Raw genomic sequence first — 17695 nt, 5'->3', positions numbered from 1 at the left:
TGACGACAACGTATCAGGACCAAGCCTTCTGCTTACTCTAACTCTGTGCAATAAAGGCCCTAACAAAGGAAAGACAAACAGATAAAGGAGATGACGTATTTCTCAGATATTTTGGAGGAAGAATCCGGAGGTTCCCAGACTTTTTCTTTCTTAGTCGGTTTTAGATTCACTCACCCCAGGCGAGCGGCCCCACGCGCTCTCCCTTCCCTCCGACAACGAGGGGAAAGTCCCCGGGGAAAGTACACGAGACGGAGGGGACACAGCCACAGTTAGAGCCGGGACCCCCCCCCCCCCCAAAAAAAAAAACCCCAGCGAAACGGGCCGGGCTAAAGGGGGCGGGGCTAAAGGGCCTCCCTGGAAGGGAGGCGCCCGCGCAAGCGCAGTAGCGCGCCTTGCCGCCATGGCGTTGGCGCCGTCCAGTAAGCCGCCGGTGGTGGCGGAGACTTCCCCTCAGGAAGCCTGGTCTCCGCCTCCTCCTCTCACCCCGCCTGCTCGGCGGCGGAGGCGGCGGTGGCGGCAGCGCCTGTCCCTGCCTCTCCGCCACCTCCACCCCGGCCTATCCCCCGGCCGGCGGCGTTGGCGGGGAGGGGGACAGTAGTTGTAGACGCCCGCCCCTGCCTCAGAGAAGGTGAGTTCCCGCCCCGGCGGCGGGGGCGGCCCGGTCTTCAGCCCCTCAGCTCCCTCCGCGGCCCAGTGAAGGCTGGGCGCGCCCCTAGCGTGCGCCATGGCCGACCGGGTCGGGGCCGGAGTCCGTCCGCCCTCCTCACCACCCGCCGCCCGGGGAAAGGGGCGCCACGGCCCCCCGGTGGAGCGTGGAGGGGAAAGGGACACCCCAGCAAGCTCAGGAAGCTGAGGATTGAGGGGGCAGAGAGATGTCCAGGGAGAAGTCTTGACTGGAGTGGCAGGGAAAGGGAAGGAGGATGGATGAGGCAGCTCCGAGGATAAGGAGAGAAACGTCCTGAGACGTGGAAGCGAGGAAACTTCGGCGGGGTGAACTTGAACATCCGGGGAAGTAGACACTTTGGCCGAAGTGGAGTTAGGACTCTGCCCACCGCAGGAAGTAGCTCCGGAGCTTAAAACTGTCGGGGCCCTGGGGGAAGAGCGGAGGAATGAGGGCGTTGAGAGGTCCCTTTGGAGAGTTTTCCGGGGCTTTTTGAGGATAACACCCTATCAAGCAAGCTTCTGAGATTTATAGGCCTATTTTGATAGTGGTCTGAGTTCAGTAGGGATCTACAGATCAGTGTCAAAGGTAGCAAAGTGGACAGTAGTGAGAGCGGTGAAAAGCAGAATTTAACCAGACACTCCCGACTGTAGGGGAAAGAGCTGAGCTCCATTTGCATTTGCGCAGAGGTGACTGGGAGTTTCAAAGGGAAAATGAGGGACTGGAGGAGAGGTGGGGGTTCCAGAAGAGTCAAGGAAGTGAGGAATTACAAAGGGGATGTTGTTAGGCCAGCTGTGTCTGGCTGCTGGCAAGTAGGGAGGGACCTTAGGATTCTATCCTCCCACAGCCACTGGGAGACCTAGGCGTCTCCTTCCCGATGATTACACTTCAATGGAATGGCTTTCAGGTCTTTGAGAAGGACACTCCTGAGTTGTAGGAGGGACACATCCTTCTCAGAGACAGGAAGGATTCACAATCCAAATTCAGTAAGTACTCTTAAAAAGAGAGATGGGGACCTGTTATCAGGTGTTGGCTCTAAAAACAGCAGATTTCTTTTTGACAGCCCTGAGGTTTTTCTTGCAGGAGCTCCAAAGGGGGCTGGGTCATCGCTGGGATTCAGCCTTAAGCTGCTAGAGGCCAAGTTAAAATTTGGTCAAGTCTCCCTGCAGGAGTTTGGAAGGAGTGTTTCTGCCCAAGTTTTCACAGTTCTCACCAACACATTTCCCCTAACACAAAAAGCTATTTCTTCATCATCTCGATCTAACAGATGTTTAAGTTCCTACAAGTACTATATGCCTGTGAACACCCTATTTGTCCCAAACTATGAGGTAAGACTGTAAGGCAGTTTAGGAAAGGATTTTAGATGGTGGAGCTTGATCGCGTTGCAGGTCTCAGTAAAACATTTCACCATCTTCAGTCTCATCATTTTTAGTACTTATCGTGTTGACTTATGTTGCTTTTTGTCCCCAGAGGGAAAAGACAGTGGAAGCCAAAATATTGTAGAATAATTTAGATTCCTTTTTTCTGGAGAGGCATCAATATAATAACCTCATGAAAATAATTTTGTTTTTACTCTTTTTCGTGATATATTCTATTTTTCTGTGCTATTCCATAATCTTTTACATATTTCACTTTGGTGGAATGGCAAAGTAAAAAAAAAAAGTATACGTTTCTTAAAACATTTTTATAAGCACTTTATATAAATTCCATGCACTAAAAATGGAATGAGGAAGTCATTGCAACCAAATGATGTTCTAGTAAATCTCTGAATGAAGGCAACCTTCGGAAGACTAGATTTAACGTCTTGAGTCAGCCTAGGTTAGTTATCATTGTTCTGAGGTCAAAAATAAACTCTGGATTTAGTTTTCATACCAGACTTACTGCCTCTCACCAACAAGTAAGCCTGAGCAGTTTATAGATTATGTAATTTGTAATACAGTTTATAATTTTTATACGGTTTATAGTTTATACAATTCAGTTTGGCTCTCAGCCAGATCACAGGAAGATTTGGAAACAGTTTCTCAGAAAAACAAGTTTTTTGCCAGATGGCATTTTTTGTTTTTCGTGTGTGTGATGACTTTAAATATGTGCAATTTCTTAAGACTTTGTACAGTGTCACTTCACACAGTGCTAGCAGTAACCTTTCTATATGACTTCAAGGTGGTATAATGAGAATACTGGAATAGGAATCTTGACTAGTACTAGGTTCTAGTGCTAGTTTGTCCACTAGTTGTATGACTTGAGTAAGTCCCAAACTTTTTTTTTCAAACTTTCGAAGTCCCAAACTTCCATTTTGAGTTTTGTCATCTGTGGGGAGGGGGAATGGGATTAGCCCAATTGAGTGGTTCTCAGCCAGGGGTTATTTTGCACCCCTACCCCAGAGGACATTTGGCAGACATTTTTGGTTTCCACCACTGGGCAAGGAAGGACGGGGTGAGCACAGGTGCTACCTGGCATCTATTTGATAGAAATAAAATGCACAGGGCAGTCCCACACCCACCCCAACAAAGGATTCTCCTACCCAAAATGTCAGTAGTGTCAAGGTTGAGGACCTCTGCACCAACCAAACTCTGAGGTCCTTAAAATTGTTAACTGGCTTTACAGTTCGGTATTGATATTTCCATGGGCTGGCTGTGTACTGGAAGAGCAGTTCATAAAACACGAAACCTCGACCTATAATGGCCGTCAGGTGGCATTCAAAGAGTGATGAAATCTCTGAGTTAAGATTGAGACTATTCATGAGGATATGAAAAACAAAATATAATTCGCTACCTAAAAATTACCTCTTGTGACATTATTTTGGGTAAATATCCTTCATTAACTGTTCAGTTAACTGCTACCTAACAAATGGTAAATATGTGGCATATTATACTATTTAAAACACTAGTAGAAGTCATATATTTTTACTTGAGATATTTGTAAAAGCCTTAAATAATTGCCAGGTAAGACAGTACATAAACAAGAGGGGGAAAAAATGTTGCTTGTTACTGACCCAGTATTTTTTTTTCCTTAAAAGACTTGGTTAGGAGATTTACCTTAAATGTATGAAAGAATTAGTGTGCTTCCAGTTACTAAAATCCCAGTGACTGTCAAGATCCTGATAGGACCATTCAAACTGATTTGAAGAACATCTGCTAAACCATTTTCACCTATAGCTGTAACACTGAGAGGAGCTCCTTTGTATGGGCTTGATAATGAACAGATGTCAGTAAGGATTAAATATTGGCAAGCAGAGAATATGTAGAAAGTGTCAGATTACAAATAGGAAATTGAGAAATTAAACTCACTCACAAAAACCCAAAGAAATACCGCATAACCAGACTTCTATGAAAAGACACATATATAGAATTTATGGTGAAGTTGTCATAACGTTTTCCAGGACACTCTGATTCATTCAGTGAGGTTTCTCATAAAAAGTTTTTTGGTTTCTCAAGTATTTTTGACAGTTAAAAAAATTTTTTTAAGTAATCATATTCCTGAAGGATTAGTAAAAACAAAACCACAAAAAAACAATTCCAGCTTATTTGCTTCTTTTCAAGAAATTAAATGAACTTGGTTTTAGAATGAAGGACATTTTTGACTCCTTATTGAATCAGTAACCCATTTACATAGCATTACCTAAAAATGTTTTCCTTTGTTTTCATGATAGTAAGCAGAGATTTGGATCAAATGACAGAAAAATCTAGCTAATAGCCATTGTTGTATTATTCAGAAAACATTTTTTGAGCTCCTGGTATGTATCAGGTACTGTGCTCAGTCCCAAGGATATACTGATGAATTAGGCACAGCCCTTTTAAAGAGCTTAGTAGTTAATGTTTTTTTGTGAAATTAGAAAAAGAAAAAACAAAATGCAGTTTGGGGGTTTTTTGTTCTTTTAAACACAATAAAAGTTTATTTATCTCTCAAATTACATTAATGGTGAGTGCTCCAGAGCTGGCATGATTGCTTTCTTCTTCCTGACACACAACTTCTATCTCTTAGTCCAAAATGGCTGCAGAGGAAATGTGGGATAGTAGCGTGAGGCAGTCAAATTCTCCATGGAGTGGGGAGGAAACAGGTTAATTGACAACTTCTAAAATTGATAAGAAATAGCAGGATGAACACATTAAAGAAAATGTAGTCTTAAATGTGGATTAGCCAGGACTCCTGGGATAATCAGGAGTAGTTCATTGTTTTGTATAAAGCTGTGCTCTGTCCAAGACATATTTGCTACATGCACACCAGGGCACGTTATGTTGTAAATCTAGTGTTGACAGATGGGTAGAATGGTTGGGGAGAAAGATCTCTGGAGAGACATTGATGATTATTTGTTAGTTGCAGATCTGCTGACTTTATTAGATGTCAGTGTGTGAAAATAGTGACTAAGCATGTTAAAATGGCTAAAAAGATTTCCCCTACTATATTCATCACATATATGTTAGGGCATCTATGTGAAAGCATTGAGGCTTTCCCCCACTTCTTACAGACCTATTCACATTCACATTTACTAATCCTTTGAAAGGAATGGAATGCATCTGCTGGCATTCTGATGTTGGATGTCTGCCTTGGGTCCAAGTAAAACTAACTTCACAAGCATGATCCTTGAGCTAGCTAGCCACAGAGTACTTACAATTATTGATGTTCAAAGACTTAGTTTAAAGACATAAATTTTATATTAAATGTGTAGTACTCCCAATTAATGATTTTGTTAATTCTTTTGTATTTTATCATTGGAAATTTGCCATAGTAGTAAACCCTTAGTTATTTTTGTGATTGTTGTCTTAGTGTGAAATAGCTAGAGCTTGGCAAACTCCTAAATCAGATACTAATCTACTTTCCTGAAAAGACAGGGTTAATAACCAACATAGCTAGGAGTTTTTACCGAGGCTGACAGCTACAGGGTTGCATGTCTAGCACAATTAAGATCTCTAAAAAATAAATAGGTAAAAAATAAAAAAATAAAAACCTGAAAAGATAACAAATAGTTACAAAAGATAGCAAAGATAACAGTCAGTTACCTAGTCTCCTAAAATGTAATGCTATGCTCTGCTTAGCCTTTCCGGAGATTATAATGATGCTAAAAGATTGCAGAACTCAAGAGCAGGAATGGGGGGAGGCTATACATTCTCACCACTTCTGTTCAGTATTGTACTGGCGGTCCTAGCCAGTACAGTCAGACAAGAAAAACAAAAGATGTTCAGATTGGAGAGAAATAACACTCTCTATTTGGAGATGATATGATCATCTATGTAGGAAATGCCAAGGAACCTCAGAAAAGGCTACTAGAATAAATTTAGCAAGGGGGCAAAATATTACCTCCATATACAAAATCAATTGTATTGCTCAATATTAGCAACAAACAGTAAGTTCAGATTTTTAAAAATACTGTTTACTACTGCATCAAAAAAACAAAATACTTTTAGATAGCTTTAATGGAATACAGAGAATGCTACATAACATGGCTGAGAGAAAAATGCAAATAATGGGAAAATATAAAACGTCTCCTAATACTTCTGACTGAGTTAGATTTAAAAGTATTAGACCGTAAGGCGCCTGGATGGCTCAGTTGTCGGTTAAGCATCTGACTCTTGATTTCAGTTCAGGTCATGATCTCACAGTTGGTGAGTTTGGGCCCTGCATTGGGCCCTGAGCTAACAATGTGGAGCCTCCTTGGGATTCTCTCTCTCTTCCCCACTCACGTTCTCTCTCTCTCTCTCTCTCTCTCTCTCTCTCTCTCTCTCTCTCTCAAAATAAATAAACTTCAAAAACAAAGTATAAGACCATACCATTTTGGGGGTGTATTTATTAAAGGGAAAGAACTGAGCTAAAACTAACCAAATTAACATCCTAATTTTGCTCATTTTTTCTTCAGAGATATTTAATACACATTTTTTTAAAGATGCTGTATAATGTTTAAGTGCCGTGTCACAACAGAAATGATGTGCGGTGGGGCATGACATTTTTTTAAATAGATTTTTCACTTAAATTCAGTTGATTTATTCATCAGAACTGAGACTTACTAAAAACATTTTATACAATGCAAAAGCTCAGGCTTTGCAATTTCCATTTTTTAATATATTTTTTTTAATATTTATTTTTGAGAGAGAGTACACGTGCTTGCAAGAGCAGTGGAGGGGCAGAGAGAGAGGGCAAGAGAAAGAATCCCAAGCTGACTCCCTGCTCAGCTTGGAGCCCAACACAGGGCTGGATCTTATGGACCAGATCAGGACATGAGATCTATTTCTAGAAATAGAAAAGTTTTCAGAATTTTGCTAGATTTTTTCCAAAAAATATTAGAAGGTAAATCTAAAATAATACTCCAGATGAGTTTCAGTCAAGACAAGCTATTTCTTGCTTGGGACCTAATACCAGCCTGTAAGTAGTAAAATTAGCTAGTATCCTTAGAGGTTTCTGCTTGATATTCCATACTCTTTTGGGTATTAAAGTAGACATGGCACCAGTTAACACAGGATATAAACTGAAATCTTCAAAGAATTGGTTCAAAATAGAGCAGCCAGAAGACACAATAATGATCAAGTCTAACTTTCAGCTTTCTTTCTTTCTTTCTTTCTTTTTTTAATGTTTATTTTTGAAAGAGTGAGAGCAAGAGAGGGGCAGAGAAAGGGGGACAGAGGATCGCAAGTGGGCTTCACACTGACAGTAGAGAGATGGATGCGGGGCTTGAACTTACAAGATGAAGGCCTAAGCCAAAGTCAGACGCTTAACCAACTGAGCCACCCAGGAGCCCCCAGTTTTCATTTCATTTCATTTCCATTTCGTTTCATTTCATTTCTTTCTTTCTCTCTTTCTTTCTATGTTTATTTTTGAGAGAGTGTGATCAGGGGAGGGGCAGAGAGAGAGAGAGAGAATCCCAAGCAGGTTCTATACTGTCAGCGAAAAACCCAGTGTGGGGCTGGAACCCACCAACTGTGAGATCATGACCTGAGCTGAAGTCAGTCGATTAAGTGTCCAACTTGTGATTTCAGCTCAGGTCATGATCTCACATTTAGTGAGTTTGAGCTCCGCATTGGGCTCTGCACTGACAGCGTGGAGCCTGCTTAGGCTTCTCTCCCTCCCTCTTTCTCTGCCCTTCCCTGCTTGCTCTCTCTCTCAAAAATAAACATTTCAAAAAATAAGTACTAAAAAGATCCTCTAAAACATGAGTTATCTTGAAATACAAAGAATTAGGTACTCCTGTCAGGCACTCTCGCTCTGTTTACACATAACCTTTCCTTTATTTGGCTTTCTGTAGTTACGAGAAAGGTTGGCTGGGAGAACATTTCACTAGGTCAGTAAAATGGATGAAATCCTGAGTAACAATAAAAGCTCATTCATTCAGTACTTGCTATGTACCATATACTGTTCTAAGCATTTTATGTATATTCATTTCCTTAAGGCTCACAACAGCTCTTTGAAGTATATGTTATATCCCTATTTTAGAGATGAGGGACTTAAGGCACAGAGAGGTTGAGAAATTTAACCAAGCTTACACAGCTAATAACTGGCTCCAGAGTCCCTATGTCTGGCTCATAAGAGCAACAAGATAAGTGACACAATATGATGGGCAGTAGTTCTGCATAGGTGAATTGGCCTTATGTTAGGTGGATAAACTTTCTGGGGGAAGAAAACCAACATTTAAAAGTCCAGTTTAACAAATTAAGGTAAAATTATTTCATTTTCCAAAAACATCTGTTAATAGATCTTTAAGCTCTTCTAGTACACTTTATTGAGATATACTTTACTTAAAATACACACATATTTAAAGTACACAAGGCAATGTGTTTTTGTCAGGTATATACTCAGCAACCATCATAAATAAAATGCCAGATATTTCCATCAACACCCAGAGTTTGCTCATGCCTCTTTACAATCCATCCCTCCCTCTACTCCTGTCCCCAGCAACCACTAATCTGCTTTCTATCACTATAGATTAGTTTATATTTCCAGAACTTTTTGCAAATAGGGAATCATACAAGTAGGTACTCATATCTTGCACTAAGCATGATGACTTTGAGATTCATCCGTGTTGTGTATATATTGCTATTTTGTTTCTTTTTTGTTGCTGAATAATTCTACCATATTGATATACCAGGTTTTGTTTATCCATTAACCTATTGACAGACATTAGGGTTGTTTTAGTTGGGGGCTATTACAAATAAAGCTGCTATGAACATTCATGTACAGGGCTTTGCATGGATATATGTTTTTGTTTCTCTTGAACAAATACAAGTGAAATGGCTGGGTCATGTGATAGATGTTGAATGTTTAAAGAAATTATCAAACAGCTTTGTAAAGTTGTACCATTTTAAATTCTAACTAGTAACGTGTGAGAATTACAGTTGTTCAACATCCTTACCCACATTTGGTATTTTTAGTCCTTTTAATTTTAATCATTTCCAGTGATAGTGTAGTAGTATCTCATTGTGGTTTTAATTTGCATTTACTTAGCCATACACACACACACACACACACACACACACACACACACACATATACACTCTTTGAGGTGTCTGTTAAAATCTTTTGCCCATCCATTTTAATTTGTGTTTATCTTACTGAGTCATAAGAGTTATATATATATTCTAGATACAAGTCCTTTGTCTGATATATGAGATGGGAATATTTTCTCCCACTTTATGGCTTGCTTTTCATTTTAATTTTAGAGTCATAAGTAAATTATATACATTATAACAACTCAGAAATAATTCAGAGAGATACTATATATATTAGAGAAACATTTTTAAATATCATCCTTTCTAAAAAGTTTATCATTTACAGTTCTTGAACTCAATATTTTTAGCCAAACCTTTTTAATCTATACACTTGTTCTGAAAATTAACCTGTAGAACCTTTAAATTCAATTTTTATGGAGTTTTTAATTACAAAGTAATTTTTTTGCACAAATTAAAACAGTACAGACATACGCAGAGAGCAGAATGTTAAATATTGTCTCTTACTCCTTTCCTAAGTTCATATCCCAAGCCCCATTAAGTGTATATCTTTCAGATTTTTTTTTCTATGGGTATTGAGATATACAAGATCAGACTGTCAAATCACACTAACACAAATCAGTAATATTACCTAGTATCAAGGCTTTCTAAGTATTTCAAGGATACAAGCAATCAAGCAACTCTAAAGAAGCAAAGATCTCTAGGACATGAAAGATGGCTCCTCAGACCTGCATCTCTAACCCAAAATAATAGATGAGGTTTCTAAATAAGGATCACCTCACACAGTGTGGGTATTTAAATTATGAATCATTTTATATACCCTTGCTTATGTGACATTCTTCATAGAGCTATGCCTCATTGGTCCTGAATTTATTTACTGTAGATCATCCTTAGCCAGGAACATCTTGCTAAGGGCATTTCAAAGATAAGTTCCTATTCTTTTAGCCAGTATCATTGGTCTCTTTTCTCAGAGGTCCAGAAGTCACCTACCTTCTTCCCTCTCCCCCCACCCCCAGAAAGGAAGTGAATGGATTGCAGCCCAGCTCCTTTAACTCCTTCCTTACAATAAATACATGTGAATATATTTATTTTTTGGTTCTGTGTTGTGTTTTTATACTAAAATTGGATTTGAGATTGATCAACAGATAGGTACTCAGGTAGGTAGATAGCTAGAGTTCTACATCTTGTTTTTTCCCCTTAATATATCATGGACTTTTCTCCATGACAGTACATGTGGTTCCAATTCATATTCACTTAAGTGGCTGCATAGGATGTACAATTTTGACGTTCTATGATTGGTATCATATTTATAAACTAGTAAATTTCTTTATATATATATATATGAAATGTATTGTCAAATTTGTTTCCATACAACACCCAGTGCTCATCCCAACAGGTGCCCTCCTCAATGCCTATCACCCACTTTCCCCTCCCTCCCACCCCCCATCAACTCTCAGTTTGTTCTCAGTTTTTAAGAGTCTCTTGTGGTTTGCCTCCCTCCCTCTCTAACTTTTTTTTCCCCTTCCCCTCCCCCATGGTCTTCTGTTAAGTTTCTCAGGATCCACATAAGAGTGAAAACATGGTATCTGTCTTTCTCTGTATGGCTTATTTCACTTAGCATTACACTCTCCAGTTCCATCCACGTTGCTACAAAAGGCCATATTTCATTCTTTCTCATTGCCAAGTAGTATTCCACTGTGTATATAAACCACAACTTCTTTATCCATTCATCAGGTGATGGACATTTAGGCTCTTCCCATAATTTGGCTATAAATTAGTAAATTTCAATAAAAATACGTTTCAACTGTTAGGAACTTTAGATAGTATAGACCTCAAGTATACATGTGGTAAGTTTGGTGTAGACTATTTATTGAGGTGAGGAACACTTTGAGCAAAAGTTCTGGAAGTTAATATGTGAATATGACTATAGCTTTGAGTGGCTTATCTGAGCCTTGTTTAGGGAGCCTTGCTTGTGATCATTTTTGTACAACTATAGAGGACTGTTGCCCACCACAGGTAAAGATCGTTTGTGGTTCCTCTCTGTGATTCCCAGATGACCTGAGAGATACAGCTAGAATCAGTAACTATCTTAAAATAGACTATTTCTTGAAATTGTCTGCTATAAAACACAAAAATGCCAAGGCCAGATATCTTCTCCCAGCCTTTCAATATAGATCATTTCCATAAAGTCCAGACTCCTACTGGTGACCCAGTAACTTCCCTTTCAGAATATATTCTGGACTAAATAAGAATATACTACCATATTAAATAGTAGAGCCTTACTAAATGTTTTCATACTGAAATTTCATTCTAATTAGCAAAAAGTTAGTAGATAGTCTTGCAAGCACTCAGGAAATTAAGATTTGAGATGGTATGTGAAGTGATATCTAGTTACAGATTGAAAATAATTACCTTAAATGTTTGATACGATCTTCAATCTTCCCTCCCTTTATTTTATTCATAGATACCACATTGAATGAATAAATATTGAGCTTTTACACATACTCTTTGTAAAAGGTATATGGGAAGTAGTGATATAGTTTGAATTGCAAAGGATTTCATATTATGAGGGAGGTTGAAAATAAAGATCTTCTGAATCATAGGATAATTTCTACTGAAGCTGATACTTTGATTTGAATGCAAACAAAGCTCTGTCCTTAAACTTTTAGTTCAGACTGTGTTAAAAATCATGAAAGCTATTTTCAAATTTAGAGGTAGACATTTGGGGTCACTGTGTTGTAAAACAAAATATTATTTATTTTTCCGGAGTAAAATATATGCTCAAAAAGTTAGCCTAACTTTCAGGTTTATAGGAAGTAAAATGATAAAAAAGGATATGGATTTGTGAATTTTCAGATACTGGATCTATGTTGGTGGTATGAGTCTAAACTTTGAACTATTTAATCTTTGTAACAAGATTGTACTTGGTTTCAGATGACTGGGAGTGGAATATTAGACAAAAATAGATTTTGGGATCTCTGCATCATGTTTTTTAGCTTCCTGGTTGTTGCACGGTCTCACCATTTGGGGAAAGTCCATGCTAGAAAACTGAAGCAATTAATGGGGGAATATGATCAGATCTCTTCACCAAGTTCCCAGCCTGATAAAGGTAAGTTTCCATTCACCTCTTCATTGATTTCTGCATGATATGTGGGCTTTGGGGACTGGCTTCTTTCATTTAGCATGCCTTCAGGATTTATCCATGTTGTACCACATATTAGTACTTCATTCCTTTTTACTGCTGAATAATATTCCATTGTATGAATATACCACATTTTATTTATCCATTCATCAGTTAATGGACATTGACTTGTTTCTACTTTTTAGCAGTTATGAATATTGCTACTGTGAACATTTGTGTGCAAGTTTTTGTGTAACCAAAGGTTTTCAGTTCTCTTGGGCATATACTTAGGAGTGAAACTGATGGGTCATACAGTAACACTGTTAACATTTTGAGGCATTGCCATACTGTTTTTCTTTTTTTTCTTTTTAATTAGGAAACATTTCCAATGGTTATTCATAAAATTATTAAAACAGCAAAAGTTGATTTACAGAGCCACATGTCAATAACAAAACAGGAAGGAAATGAAACGTTCAAGAGACATCTTGAAAAGTTTCAAAGAAGTATATACCAGGCTAAAAATCTGCGGTTAAACTATGGTTGCATAACAGTTTATACCCATTCCTACATTTTCTCAATAAGTTCTTCCTTATATTTGCCTTTCTCTTTTCCAACTTGTTGAAATTTGGCTTTGCATTCAAGATTTTTTTTCTGATCAAGAGTGCCTGGGTGGCTCAGTCGGTTAAGCATCTGACTCCGACTCTTGACTTCAGCTCAGGTCATGATCTTACAGTTCATGGGTTCGAGCCCTGCATCAGGGCTTGGGATTCTCTCTCTCCCTCTCTCTCTTTCTGCCCCTCCCCTGCTCCCTCTATCTGTCTCTGTCTCTAAGTAAATAAACTTTAAAACAAAAAAAGAAACAAAGTCTTTAAAAAAAATGAATTTATTCCTGATCTTTTCCTGTTTTATCCTGCTGATAACCACCTTGTTTGGGTAGATGCGTGCATGGACAGTTGTGGCATTGCCTTCTCACATTGAACCTGCTTAATGTAGATGACCTATTTCTTTCTAAACACCTGGACTACCTTGCTGATTGCTGACTTTATAGTGTCCTTGAACCTCCTGAACCTCATCATCTGTGTGGATGGGCATGGAGCAGATCTTGTACTTCTACCACCAATCCTTGGAGAGTGGGGAAGACATGATCTTCCTGCGCATGTGCAAGGGAGCACTGAAGTGGCATTTGGGGTTTTTGCTGTGGTCCGAGGTCACAAAAGGGTTGAACTTCATGGTGATGGTCTACCTGGCTGCAGGCAGGCTCAGACCTGTGTGTGTGGGGCCAGAAGTCCAAACTATTTTTCAAAATAGCTGCACATTTTACATCCCCACAAGCAATGAATGAAATGACCCATTTTTCCACATCCTTGCCAATACTGAATCTCACCTGTCTTTTTTATTATAGCCATCCTTGTGGGCATGAAGTATCAATTTCTAAACATAAAAGTGGACAAAATGGTATAACGAACCCTCATATACCAGCATCCAGCTTCAACAGTTATCACCATCTTTTTCATCTTGCTAGTGACTTTGTAAAAGCAGCTTTATTGAGATATAGTTAACATACAATAAACTGTACATATTTAAAATACAAAATTTGAGTTTTGACAGATATATGTGTATACCATCAAATGATCAATACAGTAAACATATCCAGACTCCATAATGTGCCTTTTATAATCATCCCTCCCATCCCTTCCTGTCTCATCCCCAAGCAAACACTGTTACTGTACGTTAGTTTGCATTTGCTAGAGTTTTCTGTAGACGGAATCATATGTTATGTACTCTTTTGTCAGGCTTCTCTCAGCATAATTATTTTGAGATGCATCGATGTTGTTGACTCTATCAATAACCAATAATTCTTCCCTTGTTACCACTGATAGTATTTCACTGTATGGATGTACCACTATTGATAGTTCCATTCACCTGTTGATCATCATTTCTGTTTTTTCCTTTCTGGGGCTATTACAAATAAAATTACCATAAATATTCATGTATCATTCTTTGTAAGGACATATATTTCCTTTTCTTTGGGGGACATACTGAGGAATGGAATAACTAGATCGTACAGTAGGTGTATGTTTAACTTCCTCAGAAACCAGCAAACTGTTTGCTAGTGGTTGTACCATTTTCTATCCCTGACCAGCAGTGTGTGAGAATTCTAGTTGTTCCGTATCCTCACCAACTACACTGCTGGTGTCATTCTTTTTATCCCAGTCATTCTAGTGAGTGCGTGGTGGAATTGCATTGTGGTTTTAATTGACATTGACCTGATGACTGTTGATATTTTTTCATGTGTTCATTGGCCCTTTGTATATATTCCTTTCTGAATTGTCTGTTCAAATCTTTTGCCTATAATCAAATATTTGTTGCGTTATTCTCGTTAGAATTTTTGTACTATTTAAGTTGAATAGGAGTTAAATTTTCTGATTCACCAAATTAGACTTCATTTAGACTTTATTTTTTGATCTAAAATTTCCAGAAAACGTAGCTGATCATTAGTGACTCTGGAGTGCTATGTCATGCTTCTTTCTTTCTGTTAAAGGGAAGAACATTCTGTTCTCCGTGGGCATGCCACCTCCTAATTTTTAGAGACAAAGTATATCACCAAAACTACATAGGACATGATCTTGTAGTAAGGATGTTTTCTGCTACATTTGTACTTAATGCAGGATTTGAGATAGGGGAAAGAAATCAGAAATAGTGCTGCCCCCACCAAAAGAATCAAACAAGCCAACAAAAAATTAGTGTCTCTACTTTAAATTTCTTCTAAAACTTTTCTCTGCATCAGTCTGACCCCCTCTCTGCTTTCACCTCCATTCCTCCCTTAACCCTCCCACCAGTACTTTAATAGAGGACAAACCAGAAGACATTCTAGAATGCTTTTTTTTACCAATCAGAAGTAATGGAATGAAATCCAAGCCCTGGACAGAAGATACAGAACTCTGTTCCCTCATCTTCCCTCATGCCCTATACAAAAGAGTAGTTTCATCTCGTAGCAGAATTTCCAATTTCCAGCATTCCCAAACCATTTTATAAACATCCTTTTATTATTAAGTCCTGTGGTACTCTAGTCAGGTAAGTAAGCATATTTATTTTATTTTGTTTGAGTAAACTGAAGATTTTAAAAATTACTTCTCTATGGTTCTATTACTTCTCTTAAAAAACAATATACAAGAAACTGATTAGTCAGAACTTTAGGAAAACTATGAAAACTGTCAGCCACCTATCAGGGATGTGTGGCCCTTAACCACACATCCCTATATGCCTTACATTTTTAGCCATACAACAGAACCCTATATGTCATCTGCTCTCTGCCCTCTTCATCCCACTTCTGAGAATGATAAACCTACTTGTGAGTGGCCTGGGAGATATTTGACTATCCTAATGTACCATTTTGGTGTATAATGTCATGATATTTAACTTCTTTGCTGAATTAGGTTTTAATTTGTCTGGGCTTCTTTGTTTTGTTTTTTGAAGCTCTCTTCAAGAGCAAAGGAAATATTCAGAATACAATAATCTAGTAAGAAGAATTTTCTCCCATCTTCTCTACAGAGAACCCCTTGTTGTCAACCTAATGAAGCATTCAAAGAAGACATATGACTCTTTTCAAGATGAACTTGAAGATTATATCAAAGTGCAGAAAGCCAGAGGCTTAGAGCCAAAGACTTGTTTCAGAAAGATGAGAGAGGACTGTTTGGAAACTTGTGGGTACAAAGAAGAGGTTGATTACAGACCAAGGCATAGAATGTTTGATCACAGACTCTCATCTGAGACTGTCCAGACCTACCCGAGATCATGCCCTATTTCACCAAAGGTGGAAAACCGGTTACCTCAGTGGCTACCAGCTCATGACAGCAGGCTAAGACTAGACTCTCTGAGCTACTGCCAGTTCACCAGGGACTGTTTCTCAGAAAAACCAGGACCCCTGAACCTTAGTCAGCAAGCGTATAACTGTCACCCATACAGTGTGGAATCTGGAGTTTACAAGCGTCTCTCCTCAGAAAACAGTGCCAGCGCCCATCAAGCTAGTCATAAACAGATACATCAGCAGGGGAAAAGGCACCCAGAGGAAGCCAGAGAAAAAGTAGAGGAGGAGCGGCCCAAGCATAGGAGGAAAAAAGGTTGCGAGGAAATAGATTTAGACAAACACAAGAACTTCCAAAGAAATCTAACACAAATGGAAACAGTCAGGGTCAGTACAGAAAAGCTTAAGAATCGAAAGGAGAAAAAAGGCCGAGATGTGGCCTCTAAGAAAGAGGAACGTAAGCGTAGAAAAGAGAAAAAGGAACAAGGTAAAGAGAGGACAGAGGAGGAAATGCTTTGGGACCAGTCTATCCTTGGATTTTGAAGATCCTGAGTTGGTTCTCCTGAGGTTAAATTGAAAAAATAGTTGAGGAGCTTGGTTTTATGATGTCCATGTTCACATCGATTTTTTCATGTGAACAGGTACTTTAATTTCTAACAACAGGCCGAGTGAACCGAAAGTATTTAATGTGGTTACTCTCCAGCACGGAAATTACTTTTCCTCATTTCCTGAAAGCATCCCTACATTTTTCTTCTATATAATGTAATTTTCCTTAATGAGAGTGGCACTGCTTTTACTCATCAAAATGCTATGATAGTAGAAGTATTTTTCCCTTGGGAGGTCACTTATTTTAAATTGAAGTATTAACGGGCTTTGCAGAATCTATTTCTTGATTAGGTTTGTTTTAGTTTTGGGTGGGATATTTTTATATTCATTAGTTTTCTCTTTGACACAATTTAGACTGATTTTTTTTCCTTTGTTAGACCTAACTTACAGTGTATTTTCTAGATTGCAAAGTGGAAAATGAAATACATTATAATAATAATAAGCTAAGGTTACATATAGTTTTAAAAGTTTCAAAGAGTCTTGATATAAAATCAGTTTATATTCTGGAAATATTTATAATAAAGTGTTCTAATTTCTGCATTTTGTTGTTCTGTGTCAAGTATATGTTCCCAGTCAGTGATGATTTTCTTTTGGAAGAGAAATAATGGAGTAGTTACACTTGCGAGGAAGATCTTTTGGGTGGGTCACACTTTACAGTTGTAAAAATTCTTTACCTTGCTTATTCATATTTCAACCCACTTTTTAGGATAGAAATCTATTAATGACCATAATTTTTCCAAATAGTTGAAATTGATAATTCCCTTTTTTATGTAGAAAAAAATTATGGCCTGGGAAACTGAGTCCCAGAATCCAGGTCTCAGCTATGCCATCAAGTTGTTATGTGACTTTGGGGGAGTCACTTAACTTCATTTTCCTCGTTATCAACTATGACTAGAAAGATTGGCCCCTAAAATGCCTTGGATAGCAAGATTCTGTGATATGAAAACTCTTTTTACTTTCCACAATGCTGGGCTTACATGTCTATTTTAATATTAACTTTAGAATTATTTTGCTAAAAGTGATTTTAGCTTATATGCTAAAATACATATAAATATTTATAGGTGTGTGTGTGT

The 17695-nt window shown here is 38.4% G+C and overlaps 1 protein-coding gene across 3 annotated transcripts; it reads left to right on the top strand.

Moving 5' to 3' along the window:
* The first annotated feature begins 519 nt into the window (after positions 1-519).
* Positions 520-17162, top strand: KRCC1 (lysine rich coiled-coil 1). 3 transcript variants are annotated; one of them, XM_047069111.1, is made up of 3 exons: positions 520-628; positions 12087-12199; positions 15764-17162. In XM_047069111.1, the coding sequence occupies exon 3, from the start codon at positions 15786-15788 to the stop codon at positions 16557-16559; it is 774 nt and encodes a 257-aa protein (XP_046925067.1). In that variant the 5' UTR covers positions 520-628; positions 12087-12199; positions 15764-15785; the 3' UTR covers positions 16560-17162. The 3 variants fall into 3 exon arrangements, with proteins under 3 accessions (XP_046925067.1, XP_046925068.1, XP_046925069.1); XM_047069112.1 differs by having other exon boundaries at positions 15689-17162; XM_047069113.1 differs by lacking the exon at positions 520-628 and adding an exon at positions 1562-1647.
* Positions 17163-17695: the final 533 nt, after the last annotated feature.

Source organism: Lynx rufus, unplaced genomic scaffold (genome assembly GCF_022079265.1).
Source record: "Lynx rufus isolate CCGP_SWC_20201006 ecotype Redwood Valley unplaced genomic scaffold, mLynRuf1.p SCAF_8, whole genome shotgun sequence".
Lineage (NCBI taxonomy): Eukaryota > Metazoa > Chordata > Mammalia > Carnivora > Felidae > Lynx > Lynx rufus.
The sequence above is the reverse complement of the archived record's forward strand: the minus strand, read 5'-3'. Positions and strand labels throughout refer to the sequence as shown.

Excerpts from the sequence above, each read along its gene's own strand:
- KRCC1 (XM_047069111.1), top strand. The coding sequence starts at position 15,786 with ATGAAGCATTCAAAGAAGACATATGACTCTTTTCAAGATGAACTTGAA.